The sequence below is a fragment of the Pangasianodon hypophthalmus genome, chromosome 25 (genome assembly GCF_027358585.1).
Source record: "Pangasianodon hypophthalmus isolate fPanHyp1 chromosome 25, fPanHyp1.pri, whole genome shotgun sequence".
Lineage (NCBI taxonomy): Eukaryota > Metazoa > Chordata > Actinopteri > Siluriformes > Pangasiidae > Pangasianodon > Pangasianodon hypophthalmus.
Genome location: NC_069734.1, coordinates 15912652 through 15934241, shown reverse-complemented (window position 1 = coordinate 15934241; position 21590 = coordinate 15912652). Strand labels below are relative to the sequence as shown.

The 21590-nt window shown below is 42.3% G+C and overlaps 1 protein-coding gene across 5 annotated transcripts; it reads right to left on the bottom strand.

The window, feature by feature from the left end:
- Nucleotides 1-1269: 1269 nt before the first annotated feature.
- On the bottom strand, nt 1270-20487 carry rrbp1b (ribosome binding protein 1b). 5 transcript variants are annotated; one of them, XM_053229352.1, is made up of 28 exons: nt 20333-20487; nt 13823-15076; nt 13400-13548; nt 12716-12838; nt 11928-12080; nt 11540-11658; nt 10540-10693; nt 9903-10041; nt 9361-9515; nt 9242-9279; nt 8723-8795; nt 8309-8425; nt 7616-7732; nt 7449-7483; nt 7260-7347; nt 6739-6831; nt 6511-6603; nt 6230-6322; nt 6051-6152; nt 5828-5920; nt 5484-5555; nt 5274-5366; nt 5083-5166; nt 4813-4878; nt 3580-3663; nt 3365-3445; nt 3124-3279; nt 1270-1748 (listed from the first exon to the last, which is right to left on the bottom strand). In XM_053229352.1, exons 2-28 carry the CDS (start codon nt 15039-15041, stop codon nt 1713-1715), a joined length of 3825 nt encoding a protein of 1274 aa, XP_053085327.1. In that variant the 5' UTR covers nt 15042-15076; nt 20333-20487; the 3' UTR covers nt 1270-1712. The 5 variants fall into 5 exon arrangements, with proteins under 5 accessions (XP_053085327.1, XP_034155317.2, XP_053085328.1 ...); XM_034299426.2 differs by having other exon boundaries at nt 6051-6140; XM_053229353.1 differs by having other exon boundaries at nt 13400-13545.
- Nucleotides 20488-21590: the final 1103 nt, after the last annotated feature.

Here is a 21590-nt window from a genome sequence, read left to right as displayed (position 1 = left end):
GTTAATACATAATAATAATACTTTTATAAAATAATAAAACTACATAACTAATATTAAACATACAATTTGAATCTAAATTAAAAAGCAGTAAATTATAAACACAGTATAACTGTCTTTAAGTAACAGGCTGGGACATTTTAAAGCACCTCAAGACCGTTAAGTTTAATTAGCGTGGCTAGGAAATATACCCGAGGGACATATGCAGCAAACATAAAGCAGAGTAAAATAAAATTAGATTGAATTAAATAGTGGAAAATGCAGCATTTGCAGTCACTAGAGCCAACTGCAACAGGCAATAAGACCTCCATAAGGGTATTCAGTGTGTGTGACTAATGCAACTCAGAAAACTAAAACCTGTACCCCTTAATATGGATAAAATAAACAAGCCTTGAGACCTGAGCAATATAAAATTGAGCCGACATTTTAACAGAAACTGCAGAGTGCATGATCTCAAAGAAATAACAGATGTATGGTAGAGGAAGGACGTGTAAGGTACAGTAAATAAGGAATGAAACACGACAGGGAATATTGTTCTGGCCCGGGTGAAAAGCAGGATTACTGCTAACACCCCAAAGCTCTAATAACAGCATGTCCTCAAGCATTTTATTGCTCTTATACCACAGGATTTTATCATGTCCCATTTATCAGGGACAGTTTTACACCTGGTACGAAAGCGCTGACACTGGAGGCTCCTTCCATAAATGTTAAATAAACGTCTCCTTACAGTAAAATTCGTATCAGCTATTGCATTTGTTGCATTAAATAACAATAATGTTCTTTCATTTGTTTCTTATGAGGCTTAGATTAAGTGGAGCGTCCTTCTTACACGTCCACTATTCACGCGAGTCATTCTGTTTCTACAGGAATGAGATATTGGAAAAAATGCATCAATATAAACCTGTGATGTGATTTAGAGTCGGCACTACTGTCAGAGCTGCTGTTATAGAAAGTTAATGAACACCTTCTGACCAATCAGAATGAAGAAGAATTCAACAGAGCTTGGGGAAGCTGTGTTTATAGTCAAAGCAACATATATCAGTGGAAACCTTTCAAAGTGCTCACTGATGTACCGGTTAGGACAAAAACAGAGGAGATGTGGGTTTTTTTCTTCCCTCTCTCTCCAAAAAAAAAGTGTTTGTGGATCATGTGAAAACTGTCATGTGCTAATCTGACGAGCAAACAAGAAAAAAAAGAAGGTCTCACAATCTCAATAAACACACAGAAAAAACATTATAATATTCAAAAACACGTACAACAAACAAAAGCAAATAATCTCTTAAATGTTTATTTCAGTTTAAATCACATTTGGTCAGCAGCCGACTACAAGTAGTGTAAGGGCTGTATTGCATCGCTGTAACGGGAAATGTTCCTTCTCTTCACTTCCACGTGAAGGACAGTCTTTGTAAGTGATTGCACCGGAGCGTGCGTCTGACGCACATGCACTTTGCCCTTTCTTCGTAACACTGACAGTCGGAGGAATGTGAAGAGTCTTGGACATGGATGAAAAGGGGAAAAAAAAAAAAAATAGACCATAGGTAAAGAATTCAAACTAAAAATATAATCAGTTGTTAAACTTGTGTTTGGACCCCGGTATGTCACACCCCTCCCTTTGCGCTCCTCTTAATACAGTACACGAACGATTACAGAGACAAGAACAAAGAAAAATTAAGGCATTTTTGGTGGTTCGGTTTCTCCGCCTTCCTGCCGTGACGTCACACAGAGGTTCCTTCCTTCAGCTCTTCTCCTTCCTGAAGACACAGAAGCACTAAATTACATCTTTTTTTTTTTTACACTCTACAGTCTGAACTATTCATTGTACAAGAACCATAAAACTGAACATTGCATTATAATTACATAAACATGGCGTGTGTATCCTTACAAAACAACCGTGGTGTAGGCACATGAACGCCCAGCTCAGTGCGCTGAGAATAAGGAGATCACGATGTGCTGTTAAATATAGCAGTAAACTACATGCAGGTGCTGTACATTCCCACACACACACACACACACACACACACACACACACACACACACACACACAGACCTTTTGTGTGCGTGCACTCTCCATAGGCTGGTTAAAAAGGGATATAGAGAAGGCTGTGTGACTGAGTTAAAGACTCGGGTGGTGTAACGTGGGTGGGGTTTCTGGAGTGGTACACAAAGAGTGGATCAGCTGAAGCTAAATGGGACTGGAAAATCGTGTGTGTGTGTGTGTGTGTGTGTTCGTGGCATTAGCCAATTAAAGGCTCTGATATAACAGGTTTCTCATGCTGTAGTATCACGACTTTCTAACAGTGGCTGCACCTTTTTTTTGTCGTTGTTGCTGTTGTTTTTATCTCTCCGGAAAACAAGCCACACAACGTCTTTTACCAACAATCGTCACACGCTCGGCTCAAGGCGCGTCAGCATCTCGAACAAGCGTCAGACTTCGCTAGGAGGCGTGGCCTGAAGTTTGACGGTGAAAGTGAAAGTGATTCGGAGGATTTTGTTCCAACTGGATTTGTCCGACTTTTTCTTAAAAGCGTTGATGCTTGTATTACTGAATTACTAAATACGGTCTTTTAAGGCGAGCACTTAATGATTTAGACATGCAGTTTACATAACGCTTAACTAGTAGTGTTAAGTGTTCGTTTTGTATATTTGAGTATAAAATTAAAGTAGAAAACTTCAAACACTCGACTGATCGACTATATTTTACCCAAACGGCGTGGGCCTGTCGAAAAAATGTCATCTTGGACCATAACGTGTTTGTCAGTAGAACGTTACGGAGTAAAAAGCACTATGGCTCCAAGATGATCATTGTACACGTGTGAATAATGAGCCTAATTAAATTTTTTTCTATCTCTGGTGTAGCCTAATTGTCTGCCAGGCAACTATGAATGAAAAACTAATAGCCTGGATGTGAAATGTGCTTGTTCCATTCCTGAGCTCAGTTTAACTGAAGACATTACAGACACGCCTAAGTTATTGAAAAATGAAGAGGGGGGAAAAGAGAAAAAAAAAAAAAGCCATAGCTCTAGCAGAACAAAATGAATCTAGATGTGAAGCAGATGTGTGTGTGATTTCTACGGCTGTTAACTGGCAGCCTAACAGACTCAGAGGTCAGTGGGAAGAGAACAGCACCTGCTGCTGCACTTTCTCCTGTAGCTGCTCCTGCAGGTTTTTCACCACCTCCTTCTCTTTGGTGAGCTCCTCCTGAGTGTTGTTCAGTATCTGCTGGAGTGTCGCCGAGCTCTCCGTGAGCTCCTGCGTCAGCTTCACCTCCTTATCCAGCCTCTCCTATTAAACACACACACACAGAAGTGAGACGGCGCTAGTCTGCTGCTGGTTGCTGTGAAAGATGATAATGTGGTGCTGTGGGAACCTTGAGCTCGGTGGTGGCTCCTTCTCCGGCTGCCTTCAGCTCCGCCACCTGAGCCTCCAGGTTACTCACACACTTCTGGGCCTGCAAGATAACACACGTATACATGCTTTAATATAAAATACTGCATCTGTAACACAACATGCAAGAGACAACGTCTTAAAGGTCCAAAGGGTATAATGCAGGAAGTCTGTTATTTTTCTGATATCAACCGTTACCTGGTCGTAGTTGTGCTCCACCTGCTGGCGCGCGCTCGCCTCTGTCTGCAGTCGGACTTCTGCCTGCTCCAGCTGTGCCTGCACCTGCCACGAGAGGTCAGAGGTCAGACACAAGTAACCTTACGGAAGGATCAAGGGAAAGGGGCAATGCAGCACAGACGCAGGAATCTACACGAAGAGGTTAGAGGAACCCACAGGGGGAGTCACACAGAGAGCACGCCTTCAGCATTCAAAATCCAACACCGCATGCGCTCAGGTTAGACATGTGCCGATGTTATTTCCGCCGGAAATGAACCAACCGTCTAAACTTATACCGCAGTTTACAATATCACAAAAGAAAGTTTTATTAAAAATGTCTTGTGTGCTGTCCTGGTCATATACTTATTACCCAGCTTAAATAAACTAGGCTAGACAAACCAAAAACTGATTAGTTTCCTCTAACAGCACATCCCAAAGGGTTTATTCCTCTTATACCACAGCAATTTGTCAACACTAACACCTTCTTATTTATTACTGAATGACATACTATTAGTCTAGTCATGCTGGTGATATTTAATGTTGCGGAATATGAAATATGTGGAATAATGTCGATATAAACAGTTGTTCCTCTCCTTAGTTGTCTCAAAAAATGAGTACTGAAGACGTTCCTGTGTCCGAAAACTTCCTTATCTCTGATGGTTACAAAGCGCTGACACTAGAATCTCCTTCCATAAATGATAAATACACATCTCCTTACAGAAAAATTCACCATATCAATAATTATGCTTATTTTTTTTAAATCAAGGAATGTGCTTCAAATGTATTATGAGGCGTGGATTATGTGAGCTGTTATAGAAAATTAATGCTGTGGTATAAGAGTTTTTTTGAATCGTTCATTACTGTTCATAACATTGCGTGCTGAAGGTCACGGTTCAGCTGATAATCGGCACATGCCTATTCCCAGAGTTCTCTTCCAGCGTAAGCCCCGTATAGCACAACTCTGACCAAAGACAGACGACACTTCACATAAATGCAGGCACAAAAAAAAAAAAAAAAAAACAAACAAACAAACAAACAAACTGAACTGAAAAAAAACAGACTAGTATTACTGGCATAACTAGCACTAGCAAAAGGCACAGTCTACATTGTCTCTGTCACAACACACACACACACACACACACACACACACACACACACACACACACACACACACACACACACACACAGCTGAGCAGCTACATTCCCCAGCCTGACCTGGCCGGGCTGCGTGTCCTCGTTGCTCTGCACATGCTCAGTCACCGCCTGCAGTTGCTGCCTGACCTGTAATGCACAGCAATCACTCAAACACAGGCCCCACCTCTGATCCTGACCACACCCACACACACACAGCTCTCTGTGTCTGAGCTGGACTGAGATCAGTGCATCAGTTTTTCTTACAGCAGGCAATTCATGAGGTTGAAGATGAGACTTTTTTTTTTTTTTTTTTTTAAACTGAAACGATGTACATGCTAGCATGAGACTTACCACCGAGAGCTCGGCACGCTGTTTCTGAGCGTCTGATTGGGCCGCCTCCAGCTGACTCTGAGTGGCTGTTAACAACGTCTTCAGCTGGAAGAAAGTGAAAAAAATATATATTATTGAACACAAACAAATCCTAAACGTTGATTTTTAATCTCCTGTGCTGAGTGCGAGTGTTGCAGCGTGTTGAGTATCACCTGCTCCACCTCCTCAGCACAGCTCTGGCTGAAGCTGATGGACTCCAGCTGTTTCTCCAGCTGTGCTTCTAGCAGCATTACCTGCCCTTTTAGCTAAGAAGAAAAGGAGAACTGTGTCAGCATCACTGCTATGCACTGACTCGCTGCTTAGACTCTGCCTCACGTTCTAAGCCAATGAACATGAATGTTGTGGAAATGACTGAGCTCCACCTGTTCTGTGCTCTGGTTCGCTGTCCTCAGCGCCTCTACAGTCTCCTCCAAGTCCTTCACTTGAACCAGGGCCTGTGACACCCACACACACACACACACACACACACACACACACACACACACACACACACACACACACACACAAATTTAATCAAGAAAGGTCTCGACATCGAACACAAAATTTTTTTTTTTTTTCCCCCACCCAAATCATTTCATAAGAGTGTGTGTTTGAGCATGTGTGCAAGTGTGTGTTTATTTGCGTTAGGGTAGTCAAATTCTTTTAAAATTGACTGTGGTCTTCTAAATCCCTTGCTCTGACTACCCTAGAGTTTGCGTGTGTTTACCGCCTGCCGCTGTTCCTCGATTTCAGAGATCTTGGACTTCCACGTGGCCTCTCCGTCCTGCACGCTGTTCTGCAGATCCTTCAGTATGCCCTCCTACACAAACACACACACACACACACACACACACACACACACACAAATGGGTACTGTGTGCCAATAATAGAGCCAGTGAGTAACTGGGCGTTACACAGGGAGGAAATGATTAGGCAAGTGTGTATCATACCGTTTCACTGAGGGTGGCTCTGTATTGCTCGCACTGCGCATACAGTGCTGTCTGACTCTCCTCAGCTTCCTTTAACTTCTGTAGAGCGTCCTGTATGACAACCAACACACACACACAGCATGTGAACAAGGCCAGAACTGAAATATTGTACGGGAGAAGCAAGGTGTGTATTTATTTACTGTTAGCGCTGCGTCTTTTTCTTCAGATGCTTCCTGCTGGCTGTGTGTGAGCGTCTCCTGTGCTTTGAGTGTGAATGCCTCCAACCAGTTACTCTACACACAAACACAGTATTTAGTACCTCAACCTTTATTTCGTGCTTAACAATTATAAATATTTCCCCCCCCTCCATGCAGTAGCCTTCTAGCATTTAGATTAACTGTTCTGTGTATTATATTGATTGACCTAATTCTTCTCTGCCATGACACTGACAGTGATTCGACCCACAGGACGATCCCTTTACCTGTTCTGTTTCTATGACGATGTGAGGGAAGAGGGCTTGGAGAGCGTTCTTGGTGTCCACCTGGAGCACGTCGAGCTTCTGTTTGACCTCGTTCTACGCACACAAACACACAGCCATGTTATAACGTGCAGGAGATTGCCTTAACGAATGCTAACATTTGTGTGATTTATCTTCACAGAAGTGATCAAGAAAGCAAGTGTTCAGGTGAGTGTGCGCGCGCATTCGCACCTGTGCGTTCATTGCTTGGTTCAGCCTCTCTTCGTTCAGTCGCTCGGCTGTGGCCAGAGCTTGAGCGGCAGCGTTGCTCTTCTCCTGAAGCTCCTACACACACAAATATTATGTTAACAAAGAAAACACACAACTAAGGCACAAATCCAAAATAACTACGATTATGTAAATAAAACGGTCACTGTTAACTTCCTGTACTTCCCTTAATTAGATTTAAAATTCCAGTACAAAAATAAAAGACTAGATTCAGACACTCTTGCCTGATTGACTTTTTTTTTTCCTGCATAATGTTATTTACTTTGTAATGCTATTAAATGTTGTTAGTTACTCAGATTCTTACATTCTGTTCTACACAAAGTAAGTAGAGACTGTTCTGCATTATCGTTTTGGCCTAGAGCTTAGGTTTTTTTTTTTTTATGAACTCCCATCCTCGAGTTAGTGTTTCGTTCTGCACCACCTTCACCTTGACACTTCGTACGTAACGTGCATTTGCAATGCAACCATTCTTCATATACACTAACCCTGCTCTCGGCCTTCGTCTGCTCCGCCTGCCCTCTCAGCTGCTGGAGCTCCTCCTCCAGAGCAATCAGACGAGCATCTTTCTCCAAGCTGAAAAACAGGATTTCCAATTAAAAAAAAAAAAATAAACCAATCTCTTTACTTCTGCATGCACAAATGCACATAATAGGATACACTTCCTAGACTCTTACTTCTCAAACGGCTGCTCTGCTTCTGCAATCTCGGCCTGTGAACACAAGAACAGTGCGAGCCTGAGAAGGACACTCGAGTGTATGAGAACGCTCTTGAGATCACCGGGCCCGATCTGGCGTAACGTTACCGGTCAGATATACGAGGAGAATGGAGTGAGTGCTCTTACCGCCTCCTTCTGCTGCTTTATCTCTTCTCTCAGCTGCTTCAGCTCCTCCTCCAGCGCTGAGACTTTGTTCTCTCGCTCTGCAAGGCTGCCCTGCAGCTGCTGCACTGAGCTCTCCGTCTGAAACACACGCGGTAAAATGAAAGATCAGGCGGAAAACCTTCTCGTGCGGTCATTCTCACGCTTTTAATATAAAAAGATTTATGATGTGTTCACTTTTAATGTTATTTTCAACAACCAGAGCATCCTTTTTCCTAAATGTACACAAATATGAAATGCTGAGCAACTTTTCCACGATCACAAATTCTTCACGCTGTTCGTACAGTAATCACACTTGGATGATGTTTTGCTGTGCTGGAAATAATTTAAACCTCAAGCAGTGAGCTTAAAAAGCTGATAAGCTGACTGGACTCGCTCTCGAGAGTTATCGCGTGCTCATAACTTTGAATCGGATTACATATATAACGTGCATATAAACTGAGATTTTATTCACACTGCTCAGTTTAGGATACTTATAAACCGTTTGTCTGGAATCTGCAATCAGAGTGAGTTCATTATCTTTGCATGTAAAGCTAGCCAGAGTGGAATGTACAGAAAACATGCCTTATGAGTAATGTTAACATTGAACTAATTCAATTATTTAATTAAGTTCGTTAATAAAAACAAGAGTATATCCAATAAGGATCGAAATCTTACCGCAGATTTCTGCTGCTCCATTTGTTCTCTCAGCTGCTTCAGTTCGTCCTCCAGCGCTGAGACCTTGCTCTCTCTCTGTGTAAGACTGTCCTGTAGCTGCTGCACCGAGCTCCCCGTCTGAAACACACACACGGCAGGTGTGTTAGAACATGATGCACGTAATAGATCCCAATCCCAGAACCAGCACGTTGTTGCATTGTAAAGCGATAAAACAATGTTCATAAGAACATAACAGTGTGCAACAAGATTAAGATAAGGCTCCTACATTAATACAACTTCTATAACTAAATTTGTATTTTTTGTAGGCAGACAGAATTTAGGGGTGCACCTTACACTCAAAGGACACTTATTTTCCTATAACTACCAGAGTGAGCATAAAAGATTGAAACTGTATGTATTATACTAGTCCAATACCTCCGTTGCACTTGTTTTCATCTTCTCCAGTTGTTCTTCTAGAGATGCCACCAAATCCTCCTTCTCCTTTATTCTGAGAAAGACAGAGAATAAATACTTAAACCCAGAATGCAAAACTCGAGGTGTGTACGGATTTATGTGCCACCACTATGCAACGCTAATGACAGATGAGCGGGGAAAAAAAGGAAAAAAATAAAATAAAATAATTGCTGTGATGCTGTAATTCAAATCACAGGTTTATATTAATGTGTTCACTCTAATACTGCATCGTTGCTATAGTAACAGCTAATTTACTGGGACTTTTACGGCTATTAGATATAATCCAAGTCTAATAATAAACAGAAATTGACTTTTCAATTGATGGTGAAGAGCTTTGGATTTGTTTTTCCTGATGATAATTAACCATACCGAATTTTTATCCCATTGAAAATTTTCTAATATTTACATGCCAGCTCACGTTAGCTGTTTTGCTTTATATATTCCGCTACTGCATGTGTCTCAGTACTAGTAAAACCTTACCTGTTCTTCAGCTGCTCCAGTTCCTCCGAGTTCTCCACCTGCACACAAACAGGGTCATGGAACCTTTTTTGTTTTCTACCACCAATTTTTGGTTTTAAGAATCATTTCAAGTTAAATACCTGTGGTGCGGCAGACTGCAGCGGGGCTTGTACTTCCACGAGGACTTGTTCCTGTGCGTCCTGCTGTACCTGAGCGAGCTGAGCTTTTAAAGCCTCCACCTCTGCACACCTGTCCTTAAGTTCCACCTCTGTACCACGCACACGCTCCTGCAGCTCTGAACACACACATGCAAACATAATTAATTCATCATAAAGTACAAATACATATTACATATGCGCATGGGTAAATGTCTCATATAGAGAAATAATATTAAACAGACCAGGTATCACTTCCCATCATTTCCCAAGTCACATACAAAAATATACATGTTCTTATGTATACATATTTATAGATCTATATGGTCTAGTAGTATCTTTAGAGATTATTTTCTCATAATGTGTTTAGTAATTGTTAAAAGTAAACTGCAAATCATTTAACAAGAAAAAAAAATTGTTGTAAAAGGTATTTTTCAAAGCAAGATATTTCATCAAGTCATATGCTAATACGCTCATGTTAGACGTAAAGTGATTAGAGAATGACGTGAAGAAGGTGAATCACTGACCACTGAGTTGGTCACCTTCCTGTTGTGCTTGCTGCAGCTGGGCTTGCAGTTTGGCGCTGTTGTTCTGCGCCTGGCACAACTCGGCCTTGACCTTCTCCAGGGTCTGCTGCAAGGACTGCTCGGCGTCTGTGCGCCCTGCCTGTAAACGCACACAATCATTTCGTTTTCATTCGGGTGGCAGCAAAGCCTCTCCGTTAGGCAGCATAAGCATGCAAAGCTTACAGAGCACAGGTTCCCGAGTAACCACTGTCCTACACCTTGTGTTTTCCCTGCTCCAACAAAACCACTTTGCTAACCGAATTAGGTACGGGACAGAGATGTGCTCTGGGTCATCTGACAGTCCTAGATAGTTAGCTAATCATGGTGCTTAAACTGTTCGATACTGGATGGGTTTACGGAAGAATAGAAGAAGAAAAAAAAAAAAAAGACTTTCTCTGCATGCAAATTTATTAGCTAATCCACTTGGCACGTAACCAGGACAGTTACATGACATCTTACACTGCAAAGATATCGGGATATTTTGCCTTCCGATAAAACAGATTGTTTTACAGACAAATTGGAACTTGATCGTGAGGAGAGACGTCAAGGGTCTCGTTCTTCAGAGGGCTTGGAGAGCGTTCAGAGGTCATTCACTTACCTTGACCTGGGCCAGCTGTTCCTCGGTGGCAGCCATTTTGGATTCCAGGGCTTTCCTGCGCTCCTCCTCGGCGTGTTGGGCGTCTGTGCGTTCGCTCAGCTCGCGGCCCAGACGCACAACGTCCTGGCGTAGCTTTACCAGCTCTGCATTTTGCCTGTGTGTGTGTGTGTGTGTGTGTGTGTGTGTGTGTGTGTAAGAGAACAAGGACAGTTAAAAGACACAGCACTTATTATACACTCTAAAGAGAAGTTCACATCGAGTAGAGCTCAAAAGATCAAGTGGTGATTTAACTGACCAGAACACAGAAACCACTTGACTTGAGTACAGGCTTCTAAAGCCGGCTCCTTGACGCTGACAAACTGCCTAAAGTCTACCGTTTTTCATTCTTTATCATGCCGCAGTTTTACACGACCTGTAACGTCTGCATGTGACGACAAGTTTTTGGCAAATATTTTACCTATAAGCTATGCTGTTCGCTCGACTCTGCGAGCATCACACTTATGCTTTACTGTAGTAAAAGTCATTATTCAAGCCAGTATATCAAGTTGCACTCAACCTGTTTAAATGCAAAGTGACAGCACGCTGTACTAGTAGAATTATGCAACAGCCAAGTGCGGCATTAGCTTAAATCTCATTGGACTGTACTTGGGGTTTTGTCTGAACTTCCACATTACTGTGCAATTTGGCCTGGAATAACAAGCTCCAGCTCTTCACTCTCTGACCCAGGCATTGTTGCTACTTATGAGTGGCCATGCGTTAATATCAATACAGAAGATGCAATTAAAAAACGTGGAGATTTTCAGTAAAAGCACATTTAACAAGAGTTTGTTCAAGTCTCTTCATGACTGCACAACATTTCAGACTTTCTTTAGCCAACTTTTGGTAAAGTTTCATAAATGTTTAGCAAACATGCCTCTTACATTAGTGATACATCAAGACAGTGACTCGGTTTCTATGTGTGGCTGCCAGTAGGTGTGTGTGTGTGTGTGTATATACGTACATGCTCTCTGCCAGGCTGGAGGCTTGGTTCAGGGCGTCTCTCAGGATGGTGTTTTCTTGCTGCAGACGGGCCAGCTGGGCAGCGGGGCCGTTCTCCAGCTGATCCTGCAGGCTCTGGATCTACAGCAGGCACGAAACACACTCATTAATGAAACTACATGGATAAACACCACACTGTGAGGTCTGTTAAAAGAAGTACGGAAGCTGTGCAGGACAAAATCATCTGTAATCACACAATCAAGAAAAATACACCTAATACATAAACTGGTAACGTACAAACAAATCCCTCAAAGTACTTGATTAGAAATGGAAAAATCTACGCTGGACAAATCTTTACAGCCTTAACTGTTAATATTCATCTCGGAGGCTGTTGCCGTCTGAACTCTGACCTTGCTGTTGAGCTTCTGGGTCTGGTGCGTGTGCTCGTCGTAGGAAGCCTTCATGCGGGCGTGCAGCGCGGCGATCTCCTGCTCGCGAGCGCTCAGCTCTGAGCTCAGCCGGGTTTCCACCGAGGCCATCTTGCTCTTCTCGCTGCTCAGCTCCTGCGGGCACACGACAGAAAACCGATCAAAATATAGCGCAAACGCGGGTGCGTCAAGACATCACGGTATTTACGTTTGCGATATTTGGATGATTTCGATATATTGCGCAGCCCTAGAGAAAATTCTGTCAGTTTGCCATTACGTTATTAACATTACTGCCAGTGTACCTTCTATTATGCACATGACTGACAAGAGCCTAAAGGACTGTGCTCTCAGGGTGTGACTGTGCTTTGTTATGACAAGTTGTGAAAGAATCAGAGTTGCTGTGATTAAGGCTGTTTCCAGGTGATTACAAATACAATCATGACAGTCATAAAAAAAATATTTTATTTAAAGTCCTGATTCAGCACTCGAGACTGGGTCATCACAGTTATCATGTTACATGTGTTATGATTTACAGTCTCAACTAGGGACTCATGGATACAGTGCTCATTCTTCCAAATTAAATGTTCTGTATTGGCAAGTATCAAAAAACATGTACGTTATGTATTCTTTGGTCTGAAGAAGAAAAAAAAAAGAAGAAGGTATCCTACCCGCGTCCCTACTCTCAAGCCACTGAAATTGATTTTCACTCTATGTACATTTGCTTTTAATGCCGGCTATCGATCGGGATTTAGAGAGGAACGAGCTGAAACCTTCGTGAGCTCGCGTATGCGTGTCTTGGATGCGGCAGCGTTCTCCTGCTCAGCAGACAGGAGCTTGTCTTTCTCCTCCAGCTGCTTCTTCAGAGCTGCCAAGGGGTCACCTCTCTGAGAGGCCTGGAGAAGCAGAAAGAGCAACTGTACATTTCAGCAAAAAAACAAACAAGAACAAACACAAAATTTAAAAGTAACGACAATAAAAGAACATTAAAGTGTAGGTAAAGTGCTACAGTGCAAAATAATTCTACAATAATTCTACACTAGGCAAGCAATAAGTCCCTCGTGTGTTTCAGTTTGTCTCTTGTGGGTGTGTAGAGACTACTACTAAATTTGTCGCTTGCGGACTGTCCAGTATTTTTTAGTGCTGATGAGAAACCGCAGTAGCTATGTAAAGTTACTAGAGCTAACTAATTAAACCCAAATGAAATAACGCACTAATCGGTGTGAAAATTTGTTGTTTGATTTATGTGTTAAGCTTCGTACTGAAGCAAGCAGAGCAAGCTAACTGTACTACATTCACAAGAAGCACCAATGATGCTCTGCTACTTCTTTCAAAGCTTTATTTCTCCTCGCAGCGTCTCTACACACATTTAACGAGAGATCGTATGAGGCGTATCTGTGTATCTGCGCATCAAACAGTAACTGAGAACTAATCACTGCTAGGAAATGGGGTCGTACCAGCTGCCAGGTGTCGGCTCCCGCCTTGTCACTGACGATCTCCAGAAGCTTCTGGGTCTCCGAGTCGGAGAAATTAGAGCTGCTCAGGGTGGAGACCAGTGTTTTAAACGGCAACAGCAGGGGCACATCTGCAACATCCACAGCAGCTGCTGCAGCCAAACAGACCAGGAGTGGAGAGGACATGGTCATTCGTTTCAAAGTAAAAACATCATATATTCTTCTGGCAGTCAACCCAAATTCCTGTACATACACACTAGGGAGAGAGTACGTCACCTCTGGAGGACTAATTTAAAAAGCATACATCGATCGCTGAGGTACAGGAATGCGTTACACAAACGAAACCATTCCAACTGGTACCTACAAGTTTTCATTCATTGTTAACCTCATTAGTGTATGCCCTGAGTGCTAATCTGCAGCACCTACCTGGCTCTGCCTTCTTTTTTGACTTCTTCTTGGAAGAGGCTTCAGGTTTGGGCGGCTCAGCTTTTGGTGGAATAACCGTCACCGGGGCAACCTCAGCCACCACAGCAACAGCTGGCTGCTTAGCACCCTTGGGAGCTGGTTCCTTAGCAAGTTTAACATTAGGTTCTTTCGCAGACTTAGCACCCGCTTCTTTGGAAGCCTTCGCAGCCGATTCTTTAACGACGGGTTCCTTGACTGCCTTAGCAGCTGGTTCCTTAGCGACAGGCTCCTTCGCAACTTTAGTGGCCGATTCCTTAGCAGCAGGTTCTTTAGAAACCTTACCAGCCTGCTGCTTGGCGACAGGTTCCTGGGTACTCTTGGCACTTGGTTCCTTAGCGACTTTTGTGGCTTGCTCTTTAGGGGTGGTTTCCTTCACCACCTTTGCAGCTGGTTCCTTGGCAACCTTAGGAGCTGCTTCCTTAGCAACCTTAGGAGCTGCTTCCTTAGCAACCGGTTCCTTAGCAACCTTAGGAGCTGCTTCCTTAGCAACAGGTTCCTTGGCCCCCTTAGGAGTTGCTTCCTTGGCACCCTTAGGAGCTGGTTCCTTTGCCGCCTTGGCAGCTGGTTCTTTTACAACTTTAGCAACCGGTTCCTTGGCAGTCTTGGCAGCCGAGTCCTTGGCATTCTTAGGGGCTGGCTCTTTGGTGATGGTCTCTGAGGCAATTTCTACAGGTTTAGCAGGGGCTGGCTCCACCTTCGCGACCTTTCTCTTCTTCTTGTCTTTTGGGGAAAGCGCAGGCGGGGCTGCTGCTACAGCAGGCTTCGTCACTGCCACCTCAACCTCAACTTTGGGCTCTGGGATCACCGGAACAACTGGGGCGACGGGTACAGGAACGGGTGCGGGCGCAGCGGTGATCTCGGGTTCAGATTCAGGTTCTGGTTCGCTCGTTTCTGAAGCGGGTTCATGGCCCGAGTCGTGCTGCGCCTCCTGTTCAGGAAGCTTCCCGTTCGGCTTCTCCTCCTTCTTCTTGGCTTTGCTTTTCTTCTCTGCTGCCTTCTTCTTCTTGTCCACACGCTGGGGCTGAGTCTTGGCCAATTCGCGGCGCTGCTTAGCCAGGGCTTCCTCGTAAGAGGTCTCCTTCATGGAAAGAGTGGAGACCAGGGCGATTCCGATAGCCGAAACCACCATGAAGCCACCAAACACCATGATGCCGAGGGTCTGAGGGTCGTACACGTCCATCTTTGCTCAGTCCTGTTCCACCGATGATCCCGTTTCTGCAACAGGAGGAACACTGTCTATGAAGTCTACTGGATATTCATGATCTGACATTACATTAATACCGTTTCATTAAATTTAGGCTCTGCCCATACACATATACAGATATTTATGAAAATGTAGGGGGGTTTTTCCCTCTCCATCCACACCAAAATTCCAAAGAGAGAATGTTGAGCCTGAAAAGTGCTCTGTCTTGTTCAGTTCTGTCTTTGAGTATTAGAGAAGGATCATTCTTAGAGATCGCCTGTTGATGTGAACAAAAGTTGCGTATGCATTTTACTACTTAAGTGAGGAAGGAAGACTACGTAAAACAGCAAACACCTTCTCGACAGACAAATAATTTTTAAAAAGCCTTTTTTACATTTTCTCTCGTGGGCAGAGGTATATTCCATGACACTGTGTGGACGGTACATTTTTTTGAAAATGTAGACGGGGCCTTAGTGCCATCTCGTTACATAAAATTGTGCTGTTTATTGTGTAACTTTGTTTGTCAGTAAATTCAGTCACGAGCCATTATTCACACCGTTTACTAATTCAAAAACTGCTGCTAAGTGGAAAACCTTCTGCACTTTTAAGAGTAGTGTGAGCGAGAACTTCGTTCTGCCCACCTGTATTTATCAAAGCCGTATAAACATTTTAAAAATGTTTACTTAGCGTGTCCTTATAAGGTCAGGAAAACTATGACGCTATCTACTCAGGTAAGAAACCGAGGTCCCCAGATCCAGACAGTCTAACCTCCTTCCTTTACTCGCTACCAGTCTCAAAGGCCTTTTCATCAAAACATGGCAGTTTCCCAAGTCTCGACCACTGGAGACAAGGTTATGCAACACTGTCCAAAGAACATGCCACTTTACTCTCTACTCTACTCCAAATGGCTCTCCAGTTTCCATGCAATCAGTGTGGAGTAGCAGTAGAGTACAATACCGACCCCCCCTTACTAATGAGTCGATGAAGATGGTGTGCTTGCACCAGCTGGAATTCCTATGAATATCTTCAGGCCTGAGTGGGAATCCACAGGGACTGCACATGCATACATTCTCCCTTTCTCTCTCTCTCTCTCTCTCTCTCTCTCTCTCTCTCTCTCTCTCTCTCTCTCTCTCACACACACACACACACACACACACACACACACACACACACAGGCTGAGATGCCTTCAAAATGCTGGGAAGTGCTGAGTGGACACTTGAACGAGAACTCCCTGAATGTAAAGCAAAGCTCTAACGGCAGAGATAGTATTTCATAGTATAGTATTTTTAAAGTTTTCAGTCTTTACTTCCTTCAGGGAAATCGACTAGGAATACAGTCTGGAGGCTTGAGTGTGTGATTACAACTTGCTTTCGTTATCACCCATTCATTTATGCCACGTTAGGATTTGGCCTCAAAACTCTAACAGGTTCCACATGCTCGCCTTGAACAGGGTGGGTACGGTGCTAAAAGTAAATAAGAAACGGCTTTAAAAGTTTATTTTGGGATTAGGTTAACCTCTATACACTGGCGTATGGCTGTGTTCCAATAGCAGATATATAAAACACAAATTAATCTTATCCGTGAACTTCAGGTTCAGGTGCTGCAGGCTTCAGGTTTACTGGAATGTGTGTCTGGAAACTGGAAAGATCTTCGATTTGGGATAAAACCTTTTTTTTTTTTTCTTAAGTTCAACAGGTTCGCTAGGAAAAGCGGTTTAATACGAGGCAATTTCTATCCATTTTTATAAGCGCTCCTATTTTCGGAGACCATAAGTGCTCAGATTAGTTATTGGCACAGTGTGGTGAACATTGTGGAGATGTCTTCCTGCACGCTCTAAAGAGCATCTGGCGAGGCAGAAGTCGATGACAACTGGCTCATTTCAGCCCCCTAAAATAGTCATGTCCAACTGGGTGCACTATGAGGTTTACCCAACATACAGAATCCTGTGAGCACACAGGAAGTCGCCTGGTCTGACGACGCTCGATTTCTGCTGCGACGTGAAGATGGTAGGATAGTTCAACCTGGTGGCGGTTGCGTAATGGTGTGGGGAATGTTCTCTGGGCACACATTGGGCCACTTAAACGCCAACAAGCATGAAATCTGAATCCAATAGAGCACTCTTGGTTAGAATTTCGATTCTTAATACTGAAACGTTAAAAAAAAAAATTTGATGAATTTGACTGAAGTCATTGAATTTCCTTAATTTTACAAACGCAAAGCCCTTCATAAGTGAAACCTAAACAAACATGGTTTCATTTAATGTTCTGAAATCACGTGTTTTAAATTCCCCCACAAATTAAAGCTACAGTCCAATACAGTACCACCCCAAACTGCACCCTGCTCAAGCGGAGAGTTAAACATTAAACAGCAGAAGTGTTGAAAGTTACGATCTTCTGCATCTTTAACGTCTTTCTGTTTTGAACGCTGATACTTTATCAAGTGCAACTTTATCGAGCAAACGCAGCGTTATGAGCTGTATGAATCACTGGAAAAGCTTAAAAAAGCGCCAACCAACCTGCCAAAACGTAGAGGTGTGATACGCCTACGTTATCAGGAAGGTAAGAGAAATTACGCCCAAAGGCCTTTTTTTTTCCACAAGTCAAGGGCGTGAAACTTGTATTTTTACCCGTGCACCTGACGCTCGAGCCACTCTCCTGTCCAAGTCAAATTAGCACGCGCAATTTAATTTGCCCATAGGCAAAAAACCAGAACGTCAGATTAGTGCTGGTCTGTTTAAAAGCAGCACTGAAAGCATCCAACCGTTTACCACCTCGTGCAGCTCCTGCCATGATTTCACTCTAAAATACCAAAAAAAAGAAAAAGCCGGTATCAATGTCAATGATCAGAGCTGCAAATTTCAGCTCGTCACAATTCACCGTTTCAAAAGCAGGATCAAAACCCGTATTCTTTTACTTAATGCCTCAGTTCAGGTTGGAGTTGTGTTACAGTCAGTGCTTTGATAAGTGTTTTATATCAGCTGTATTATACAACAATTAAATCACACAACCGTGTGGTAAAGTAGTTCCCTACATACTAGATTTCCAGAGCGCAATTCCATCACATCCGTGTGGTAAAACTGTTCTTATTCATTCTGTTCGAGTTAAAATTACGAAGGGTAACGAGGCTCCAGTGGCAGCACTTTGTAACAGTCAGTCTTCAGGACAGAGGACTGCGTGCTTTCTGGTTTCTCTCCAACATGACAAGCTGTGTTTTCATCTTATTATCTTCGAGAGAGAGAAAGAGGCTGGCGAGGGTACCACTGTTTATAGCTGCTATAACGTAAGCGATAACAGGAGAGAACTTGTCTCACAGACATTCCCCAACAGTAAATAAGGTAACCATAAATGGATAAGAAGCAATGTGGTGTTCCTTAAATGATTTTTTTTTAAGAAAGAAGAATAAAAAGAGGAATAAAACACAGCGAGATGGTGCATCACACCGCCCTGGTGCTGAATAATTGAATAATTTTGGCTTTCTTCTCTTTTATGGCATTTTTAACGCAACTAGATGACGTGTAGTGAATACTGTGCTAGCTAAACGTGTACACACACACACACACACACACACACACACACACACACACACACGTTCACCAGCGTTTCACTGTGTTCACCAAGGCCTTGGATGACGATATTTCTTGTGTACTTGTATATAAATATATACAACAAAGCTCTCTAATCTCTAACCCCAAACTTCCTGTCACTTGAGTTCTATCAGATCAAACCACTGTGTAGTACGACAGGCGTTCTCAATCTTGATTTTTGTTTTTTTTTTTGCAACCAGAGGTCTTTTTCTACAGTAAAACAAATTACAAGGACAATATAGTAGTCGTTAAAGTGCACACATCATTTCCAGAACTTTATTTATCTGAGAGCTTCCTGAACTTTCCACTCCTCCAGGTGGACTGACGACACTTCCTGGTTTTATTCAATCAAAAAAAATATATATGTTTTATTCAATCAAAAAATATATATATATTTTTTAATCGAGTCTCATTTGAGTCGCTTCAAGTGGACAGTCACTTAAGATAACTAGATAACATCTATAATAATGTTGAGGACACACTGAGGAAAAAGATTTAAACCGTATCGATCATTGTTACTGAAGTGAAAACCAAAGGTGCGTAAAAGGGAATTATGCTCCAATTATGTACCTTAAATCTCATTTAAAAAAATAAATAAATAAATAATTTAAAATAATAAAATACAGACACTCTATATAGACATTTCCAAGTGAACGGTACAAAAAATTAATTTAAAAAATAAATAAATAAAATAAAAAAATGCCACCCCAGCGACAAGGAAAGCTACTGTTTATTACTTTTTTCCCCTCAGAGTGTAGTTTATTTAATTTAAAAAAATAATAATAATAATAAAAAAAAAAATTTTAAAAAAAGGAAAAAGATAATAATAATAATATGCACGACGGATCCCCGGACCCGATGTGTGCACTTCCACTGTCTTATTAAATGGTAAGCTTGTGCGTGGAATAAAAGAGCAAAATGGATAGATGGATGGATGGATAGATGGATGATCCCATCATCATCATCATCATCATCATCATCGTGTGCTGTGTAAGAGATAGGCGAAATATTCTGTTATTTTAAAATCTTACCCCCCCCAAAAAAAAAAAAAACCAAATAAAGATTTTTAAAAAGTAAACACACACACACACAACAGTTAGTTGTGTATCAGCTAAACATCCTTTGCCTTTTGACTCCTTTCCAAAGCAGCAGCTTAATTACTTGCTGATGAAAGGGGGCACAGTTTCCATTTCTAGATAGTGAAACGTGTACAAATGGATGTGAGGAACTTCTGACCAATCCTGAAGTCCTGGGATTGAACATTAAACTGCAGTTAAATACCAAAAAACAACAAACAACAACAACAACACCACATACAAATAGACAAGTAGCTTAAAGAAGAAGAAGAAAATGAAGCAGAAGAAGAAAATGAAGTGGAAGAAGACAGCGTTTGGGCTAACTTTCCTTTTTTTTCCCCCAAAATAAAAGTACAACAACCCTGAAAGTACAAAAAGTGAAAAACTTTCAAATACATGAGTTATTTCATTCAGTAAATGTGAAAAGAAACAGAGAAAATGAAGTTAAAGTAAAGTTAGCGAGGAAAAAAAAAAAGGAGTCAGGAGGCAAATTCCCAAAAGAACAACACCAAGTTTCGACACATTTCCAACAAACTTGAGTTAAGTTTAACTTTTCACAACTTATAATTTGAAATACGCGACTTTTCCGCCGCTGTTAAAGAGAAAGGTAAAAGAGTTTCAAGCTTACCCGACGTCCGACGTTTTTTCACTGACTCGGAACCGCCGCTGAGTCTGGAGTCGTGGCACTTTCTGTGAGTTGGCAACGCGCCAGCGGGGTGGGCCGGACACGAGCCGCACTCTCTGAGATCCCATTGGCTGAAATCCGTGTCCATCAAGGCGCGTTCCACGAATCATGTTAAGGCAAGTCCGCACGAGCGCTGAGGCGAAAAGGAAAAAAGTGGGTGGGGGAAGTGGGAAGGGGGGAGGAGCTGGGGGGAGGGAGGGGGAGGGGGGAGGAGGGGGGTTGTCCTTTACAGCTCAATGAATGATGATGGAATGTCTGGCAAAAAAAAAAAAAAAAAAATTTAAATGCGAAAATGGAAATGTGTTCGAATTTCATCTGTACGCATTTAAGCTTTGATTATGAAATGTAAATTTAAAAAAAAAAAAAAAAAAAAAGTTTTTGGAAGTGTCTGAGATTTGTAAGACCGTAGTGTGATTCATTTTCGAGGTGCAGCCTGGGAAAGGAGCGCGAGCTCTAAGGACTCGTCATCACTTTAGGGGTCAGGGTCGAGCCCCCCCCTCTCCCCTCCTCCACACACACACACACACACACACACACACACACACACACACACTCCACTGATATAATTACTAATTAATGTTGTTCTTATACCTAAATCTTAACCTCAGTAACTAAACTTTTTTTTAATAAAAGTTAGTATTTAGCCAAAAATAATATTAATTATTATTATTATTGCACCATATAAATATTATTGCACCATCTAAATATCTGCACAAGGAAAAAATTGCAAAATATTCTGTGCGAATATTCTGTGTATGTATTATGTGTGAACCCTGTTCAATCCCATAATTCCAGTGGTGCAAAAAAGCATGCTGAAGACAATGCAAAGGCATTTCCAACTCAAGCAGTTTTCATCATGTGATTGCATCACTCTACCTCTCTCTGCACCTTAAATGCAGCCATGTGACATGTGAAAGGACTGTTAAGCTACGTTCTGATAGCTACCCTGCTGTTTGTTGTCAAAAGGCTCAAAGTTTATAGGTCATAAGGGCAGCTCGCTGTCGTTTGCACGCTTTCGGACACAGCGTCCCACCCTTTTCTTGAGTACACGCACACGAATTTACGTACATACATCCGTGCCGCAGGTTTGTTTGCTTCCTAAACGTCAGACAAACACGGTTTGGTCAAGAGACGAAAGTAAATACGGGAACTCTTAATCAGGTTAATCATTGTCATGCAGGGAGCTCTGTTTTATGAGTGA

Coding starts and splice junctions, on each gene's coding strand:
- rrbp1b (XM_053229352.1), bottom strand. CDS start 15,041: ATGGACGTGTACGACCCTCAGACCCTCGGCATCATGGTGTTTGGTGGC. Junction 12,839..13,399: donor GAGCCGACACCTGGCAGCTG/GTACGACCCCAT, acceptor CTGCTTCTCCAG/GCCTCTCAGAGAGGTGACCC. Junction 7,348..7,448: donor GCAGAGCAGCCGTTTGAGAA/GTAAGAGTCTAG, acceptor CCTGTTTTTCAG/CTTGGAGAAAGATGCTCGTC.